Below are 8,126 nucleotides of genomic sequence, written 5' to 3' on the forward strand. Positions count from 1 at the left end.
GTCGCTTTGCCCACCGTGATGCGCGAGTCCGAGCACTAACAAATCCCATCCAAAGCAACTGCTTCACTCTAATATTCACTATCAGCGAACCACAATCGGTTCAATCGTCCCTAAAAAATCTCCCGCACGTGTTTTGATGTCAAAATGCGTGAAATACTCGTTGGTTTAGATAAACAGTAAATAATTTAAAAGCAATCAATAGCATAGTGTTGCCCTGGCAAACCTAATTTCACTTCCCTTACCTGTGTATTGTTTGGTTCCAAGCTCGCTCGCACCCATATCCCTCCCGAGTGTGTGCACGCAATCGGTTTTGATCGAACTTTCCCTTTCCTTTCAGGACGATCTGAGCGGTGACTATCGGGATGTATTGGTCACGCTAACCTCTTACTGAGTTACTTTTCGTGCTACATACACGCTACACCACCTTAGCTGGGCGAGACACTTCCAGCCGGCTGCACTGCCCCACTGCTGGCAGGTTGTTGAATGGAATGTTTTGTTTTTTTTTTTTCTGTTTTCCTATCACGTTCACACCACTTCCACTGCATTAATAAATGTTTCGCTTCCTTCGCTGCCCGGAAGGGAGGATATGTTACGATACGCTTCTAACCTTCCCGATTGACGCCTCTTATGCCGGCTGGCTCGATGCGAAACGCTACCGTAACGCTTGGAAGAAAATGTCCCTTTTCAATGGAAGCGACGTAGCTGAGCGGAGCTTGCGATTGTGCATCGAAATGGCTCTCACATCGCGGCCGAGAAAGATGCGCTGGTTTACTTTGTGCGTAAGGCTGCCCCCGAGAGCGCGACACTATCTGCGGCACATCCGACCGTTTCTCCGCCGCCGCCGTCGACATCCGAAATGCGTGTTGTTACATCGTTCGTAACAATAACCTTTAGCGCGGGAAAGAACGTTTGATTCACTCAAAAGAATGTAAGTAATCGATGCAGTAGCAGCCACTTACCACGCAGCCGAACGGTGTGCGAGTTTATGCAGCAGGGTAATATTTCGTGGACACGCTTCACACGCTTCATCGAACGCGTGATTGTATTTCTGATCAGAAAGGATAGCGAATCTAGTATGATCAGTTTAATCTAGAAAGGTAAACGATACAACTGAAACAGCGATTTCTGCTGCTGCAGTACCGTCCAACCTCGTACCTTTTCACCATCGTAGAGCCGGTTTCTGCAGCACGGCTATTGCCTCTAGGATTTGGGTACAGTTCGTCACGTGCGAGTACAGGATGTTGTCCAGAGCGGTCGCTTCCGAAAATCTGGCAAGGGTTTCCTCCGGATTAAGCTTGTGGAGTAGCGCAATGTTTGCGCAGTGATGATGACATGCCTGGGCCATTTCTACAAACAAAACTGTATAAGCAGCTGCGCTCATTCGATAAGTGCTTTGCTCCATTTACCTTGTACGCGCTGCGGAGAAAATCCATAATTCGTATCCAGGTAGACTGCCCGGCCCTGCAGGCCACCGAGCTGCTGGGTATCTGCACGTTTACCGCTAGCTGTAGAGCTGAACAGGAGAAGGGAGTTATCTTCCGCGAAGGTTTCGACGCAAGAGATGCACAAGCGATCCATACCAGAATTGCGTTTTGCCGCTGCCGGCGGACCACACAGTTCGGTGATCATTCCTTCCGGGATGCCACTGCCAAGCGCTAGGTCGAGATCTTTGCAGAACGTCACCAGCCCGGTACGGGCCTCTTCCTCTCTCCACCAATCTAGTGCTGATTTTTTAACATTCGCATTACATTACAAACACAAAAGGAGCACAGAAAGAGTTACACTTATAAAGATATTCACACAATTTTCCTAATTTTCGCTTATTTGCACTGCATTTTACACATTTATTCAGTGGCTATTTATGCGCGCCTTTTCGCCAAGATGTTTGTAAACAAAAAGTGTCAAACTGACTGACAGCCGTGAGCAAAACAAAGTCGAGGAAGGACATTGTTCAGGCTGTTGTACACGGCTGCAATTTTAAATGTTCATTTTAAATTCGCATGTGTCACCGTTCGTAGAATATTTCGCTATCCTTTAAATTCTTATCCATATGCTCCTTATTTGTAAAGTAAAGGCAACTATTTTCTTTCATTCATGTTAAATTATTAAAATTCATTTTTATATTTGCACAAAATTTCCTACAAACTATATTGTCATCAGTGGGAAGCATCAAATCAGCTTACTTACAATCGATGGCGGATAAAACTTTTCTTCACTCGTAAAACCTGGCAGTGTGGTAGATAAAATCACTGCTAGTGACATGTTTCAGCAAATAAATGAAAAAAAAACTCTAACCAAAATTGAACCTAGTCTGGAGAGGGGAAAAAAACAAACCTCTTACACATTTAGATGTTACACGAATTCGTAATAATTGCATAAGAAATCGTTAAATTAAAGTACATTTCGTACTTTGCCTCCATACACCCTACGAGAACTGTTATTAATCTAACCGCTTTTAAATAGCTATTCCAAATATTAAATTTGTGTGTGTGTTTTTTTTTTGTTTTTGTTTATGTTTCTATCCTGTAGCAGGCTAGTAAAACAAAGATTGTTCAAAAAATTCAATTAAGAAAAAAATGGGTGAAAAATAAATGTGTTTGCTTTTTTGTTCAACTTTTGATTGTGGTCGTTTTGATCGTCTACCTCGTACCTTTACGGGTTGTACTAATGATCGATTCGTCCTCCATCGCAGGAACGGCGGTCGTCGACGTGGTACTACTGGCACCCGCTGCTGCATTACGATCGTAACGCTCGTAAACTTTTACAAACCCGCCAACGCGCTCCGTCGGATAGTCGGTGTGAAAGAAGGACACCTTTTCCTGGTAAATCGAGAGGAAATCCTTTAGCTGTGGCTCGAGCACATCGAACGTGACCACGTGCGTGGGAAGAGCGCTGAGCGGATGGACGGGCAGGTTCTTGCGCACCCAGCCCATCGGATTAGCGTAGAACTGGTGTGCCTCGTCCAGATAGTTCGGCTGGTCGGTCAGGTTCGGCTCGCAGTGCAGGAAACGCATCGTCACATTCTGATGCACGTGGCTGTAGAACGGTGTCGAGTGGCAGGGCATCAGGAACAAGATCTTGGCCGGGTTGTTAAACTCGTCGCGGTAGTCCTTGGCGGTGGTGGCCAGGTAAGGCATCACGTCCAGCGTGCCCCGCTGATGGACTAGCCCGGTGTAGCCCGCCATTAACCCGTTCACCGATAGGATTAGCAGCGCCGTAAACCAAATCATTTTGCTACAAAAAAAACAGTACACAAGAGAGGATTACAAATATGTGTTTTCTTGTTGGTCCTCCGCACAAAGTACCTCGAAGCTTTGCGGCTCCAGCGAGCGAGATAGTCGGCCGTGATGAACAGGCACATCGGCAAAACTGGCAGCAGGAAGCGGAACTCTTTGTGCGCCAGCAGCGAATACACCAGCACGGTGAAACACACCGAAAGCAGCAGGATGGCGCGCTCCTTGTACACCTTACGGTGGCGTACGGATTCGTAGCCAGCCGCCAGGAACGGCAGCACACTGACGCCGAGCACGGTCGGCAGCCCGGCGGAGAGATACCAGTACCATGGGTGCTCCCCGTAGAAGCTACCCACACCCTTCAGCACGTTGTACTTCAGGAACTCGTACGACGAGAAAACAACCGCCCCGTGGAAGTAGCTGTCCACGCCGACGCACAGCGCACCGGTCAGCAGCACCGATGAGCAGGTAGCGCTTCAGCAGCAGCTCCCAGGTCGGGTGGGTGGACTTTTTGATGTGATACAGGCACAGCGGTACCCACGGTATGACCGAGGTCGGCCGGACAAAGAACGACAGGGCGACCGGCCACAGGAACCGGGTACACTCCGAGGCCCACGGGAAGTAGCTGAGCGCGATCATGGTCAGCGACGTTTCCAGCGTGTTGGCGAGCGTGCGCGAACCGACGTAGAACCAGCACCAGGAGTAGCGAGCAAAAAGGTGGACCATTTGCTTTGCCGGCACCACACGTGGAACCGATAGTCGGCGTACGCGCTCAGGCATGCTTGCAAATCCGGGGCAGCAGCGTAAGCAGCTCGACCGAGTCCAACCCAACCAGGGCCAACAGTTTGTACAGACCGGCAAAGGTCGCCGGGTAGAGGTAGCTTCTCATGCCGGCCGCCCATTCCCAGGTAAGATGGCCGTAGCTGCAAGTACAAGAAGAAGAAGAAGAAGAAGAAGAAGAAGAAGAAGAAGAAGAAGAAGAAGATGTTCGGTTACTACAAAAAAAAACAAAACCAAAGGTCACAAAAACGCACCCGAACGCTAGACGATGGGCCACCTCGAGGCTTTGCCAGTACTCATCCGGCACAAACCAGGTCGTTACAAGAAACACTGACGCAATGCGTACCGCAACGAAAAACCAAAACGTTCGGTTCCACATTTCTGGACGGTCGCGTCAGAACTCTGGTATTCTTCCTTCTCCGCAATGCTGGGTGCGCTACGGCTGTGGGACCTCCACTGGGAAGGTTTTAACACGCGCTTTAACTGTTTGCCACCCCTCCGGGGCGATGGTATGGGGCTCAACGGTCACACACACGCACACACACACACACACACTCACTAACTGGATGGTTCACGGTCAAGCTACCGGGTTTCGATGCGATGCAAATGCTTCACCAGCCTCCAGCAGGCTTCGGCCTTTTTCGAACAATCTATACACGTGTTTGATTAGAAACTGTCGAAACGATGCGCAATCCGTATGCGAACTGCTCTCACGCTTTAGGCGAAAGTAATGCTCCGTCGCCGTTCCGTGTGGTCGACACTGCTTGTGCCTTCGTCGCACTTTGCCAGTGATGGTGTGGCGTGTGGAGCTTAAGCACCACGAGATCCGTTCAGTCCGGACGCGACGAAAATAAACTTATGCTCTCTTCGCCGCTGCGGTGCGTGACGTTTTGTTTTGCCTCACTTCGCGTGATGCGTGCTGTTGCTGCTGCTGCCGATGACGATGATGATGATGATGATGACGTAACCGTTGTGCAGGAGAAAAAGAAAACGAAATGGCGGTTGTTTGCGGTGTGTCCGTTGTTTTGAATAAGTTCTGTACCCGATGCTACAGTTCGATTCTTTACGACAAATTTTTTGCTATTACTATACTAGCCGACATTTGATATTCTATCCTCACGGACAGAAACATGGAATCTTGGGTATACAAATGTTCTAAAAATTAAAAATAACAGCGATAAATGAAAACGCTTGTAAAACTGCGATTAGACAACGTGCCGTATCGCTGTAAACTTTGAACCCTACGCGGTAAACATTCAGATCTTCAGATTCAGTTTTTTTTTCAGATTGTCGTCGACGTTTGACAACCTAAACACAATCGGGGAAAAACACTCGCACGGCGCGATTTTTCTGCGACGATTGCAGATTTAGGGACCGAATTTCCCCTTGAACCAAAATGGCATCGAACTCACTCGTGAATCAAAGTGCGGACGATGGAATTCCGTTGGATTTTCTGGCCGAGATGCACGTGGCGATGGACTGTCTGCCCGTGGACGAGGCGGAAGCAGAACGACTGCTGAACGAACGGAAGCACAAGCAGCAACAGGCTCGCGAGCGTGTACAGCGCTTCAACGATGCGTGGAGCATCCAACCTATTCCAGCGGTGAACGCCACGCCACGGATCACGGTGGCCAACAACTTAGGAATCAATGGACGGCAGGAGTTTAGCAATTTGCGGGATCCACGGCTCGTTGCCAAAGCCAAAACAATTGGCAGCCTGCCGCTTGATATCATCCAACAGCCTGTGCCGCACGCTAGCGGGATCAACAACCGGCAACAACAGCACCACCAATACCAACACCAGCAAGATACGGTGGTGCCGTTGCAGCGGGACGAGGTGTACCAGCATAATGTGCCTGCCGTCGTGAACTCTTTGGACCATCGGGGTGTCTCGTATTCGGACAATGAGGAAGATGATGTCATATTGCTGCCGGAAGAGCACGAGGAACTGCACCGAGCAGCAAGAGGTCGTTCCAGGAGCCCAGGTTCTCGCAATCCACGGTCGCGCGACACTTCCCGGACACGGGTCCGAGGCGGCCATCGTTCAAGGCGTCACTCCCGCAGTCAGTCCCGCAGCCCCACGCATCGACGCCGCAGGCGACACACACGCTCCAGGAGCCGACATCGCAGCCGATCCTACTCACGGTCGCGTTCTAGCTCGCGTAGCTCGGAACATTCGAACGGGACGCAAGACTCGCGCGGAAGATCGTCGTCGCGCCGCAACCGGCAGCAAGGCGGCCCGGACCAAACGGTCATGATGCAATCCATGATGTCAATGGTAATGCAGATGGTTAATAATGGAATCTTGATGGGAGCGTCCAACCGGGCACAAGTCCCAGCAGGTTGTGGCCCGCGGGTACTCCTGTAGCGGTGGACCAGGCCGCCACACCACAACTGACACCAGCTGCCTTTCGCAACATGTTTGCCAATAGGCACTGCTCGGATCGGGGTGGTAAATTTCCGGATGATGTGGTCAATCTTACCGATAGTTGCTCGTCGACAGTACTCGAGCAGGGCGAGGACACTAGGCCGAAATACGACGTTTCAACAGAGGTAAATAGCGATCATATCGCAGCAATTTTTTTAGTGCTGTCTTGTATAAAACTTTATTCTCCATCGCTTTAGCTATTTTTGGAAGGTAAGCTTAGTTTTGCCGACTTCCTTGCTCTGAAGCCGTCGGCGAGAAGTGATCTGATCGTTCCGATCGATCCGCAAGGTAAGTAATGGTAGCGTGATAGACCTTGAGCCCTCCGGTCGATATTTATCCGGCACTGTTTTCCACAGTTCCCAAGCGAATCAACGAAGCCATTTCGATACTGGAACAGCAAGATACGAAGAAACACTCGACCCGGTTCCTGTACGTCCCGCCAACCTATTACGACAGTGAAAAAAAGGAAGAACACCACCACCATCGCTCTCCGTTGGCCTGGAACAGTCAGAACGTATTGTTCGAGAGTACAACACGTTCGAGGGAGGTGAAGCAGTGTCAACCGTTTAGCAATCTGAATCTGAAGCTGAAGGAACTGATCGTGAAGCTGGGCCTTGATGAGGGGCTCGTTTCGCAGCAGCTCGAACAGGTGAAGCTGGCGGCAGCGCTACAGAAGGACGGCGATAATGGCAACCGGTCTGCGGTTGGTGCGTCGACATCTTCTGCCAGCATTCAGGCCATCACAGTGTTGCCCCCAAAGCCGGGCACTGGCAAAGTACGTCATCTTATCGATCGTGAAGCGCAAACGGACGGTTACGCTTGCATGGAGTGCATTGCACGGAAATCCAAAACGATCATTACTACCTCCACACAAACTGCTGCGGCTGCCCCCCGAAAGGACATGGAAGTTCAAACCAACGGTCCGCCACTGTCCGCTCCTAACGTGTTGTCGCTTGACGGGTTGAATGCGAACCAGATTGAAACGATCGAAGCGATCGTGCGCTTCGTCCGCACCCGGCAGCTTGCTGGTTCGATTGAAAGTGTACAGCACGCACTGCGAAATGATCGTGTGACGGCAGCCGGAATGACCCCGACGGTACAGCAAAACGCTCAAAGACTGCTGTCTCAAGTGAAGGCGGACCTACAGCGATCCGGAACCTTCCCGGGAAGCAGCCACGGCAGCAGCAGTAGCAGCAACAGCAACCACAACCACAACCACAACAGCATTGCCCAGTATCAGGGTTATCAACAACCACCATTATCTGCTCAGCCTATTCCTCATCTGTACGAACAACAGTTAAGAGATCTGCGGATGGGCCACAGGCGTGGCAGTGGCATTACACGAACATTCCACACCACCTCCGTGTCCGAACAGATCTTTCCGGCGTGCTACGACAGCCATCCGCCAATGTCGAAAAAGAGCAAGAAAAAAGGAAAACAACTCCATCATTATAATCAGCATGGTGGTTGGTAAGATTGTTTTGAAAAGATGTCATCCACCACCATAAACTACCTGAAATCTCTTCCACACGTGGTGGGGCCTAGTGCGTGCCCACTGTTATGATTAAAAAAAGCATATGTTTTAAAAATGTTGAACTTACCTTCCATGATTGGTTGAGTAATTTGGATTTTACGTTTCTCATATTCTATTTTTCTGTACGCGTGAATTATCATGAACTCAAATT

General features: G+C 50.0%; 1 protein-coding gene and 2 pseudogenes across 1 annotated transcript; 1 reads left to right on the forward strand and 2 right to left on the reverse strand.

The window, feature by feature from the left end:
- Positions 1–335: 335 nt before the first annotated feature.
- Positions 336–1,731, reverse strand: LOC121602456 (annotated as a pseudogene).
- A 393-nt stretch (positions 1,732–2,124) lies between these two features.
- On the reverse strand, positions 2,125–4,960 carry LOC121602455 (GPI mannosyltransferase 3-like). Its single transcript, XM_041931222.1, is given in 6 exon segments — positions 2,125–3,234; positions 3,306–3,688; positions 3,690–3,934; positions 3,937–4,023; positions 4,026–4,156; positions 4,268–4,960. Coding segments are annotated over 6 exon segments (1,566 nt in total). The 5' UTR covers positions 4,393–4,960; the 3' UTR covers positions 2,125–2,639.
- A 350-nt stretch (positions 4,961–5,310) lies between these two features.
- LOC121602459 lies at positions 5,311–8,125 on the forward strand (annotated as a pseudogene).
- The last annotated feature ends 1 nt before the right edge of the window (position 8,126 follows it).

This window comes from Anopheles merus, unplaced genomic scaffold (genome assembly GCF_017562075.2).
Source record: "Anopheles merus strain MAF unplaced genomic scaffold, AmerM5.1 LNR4000460, whole genome shotgun sequence".
Taxonomy (NCBI): domain Eukaryota; kingdom Metazoa; phylum Arthropoda; class Insecta; order Diptera; family Culicidae; genus Anopheles; species Anopheles merus.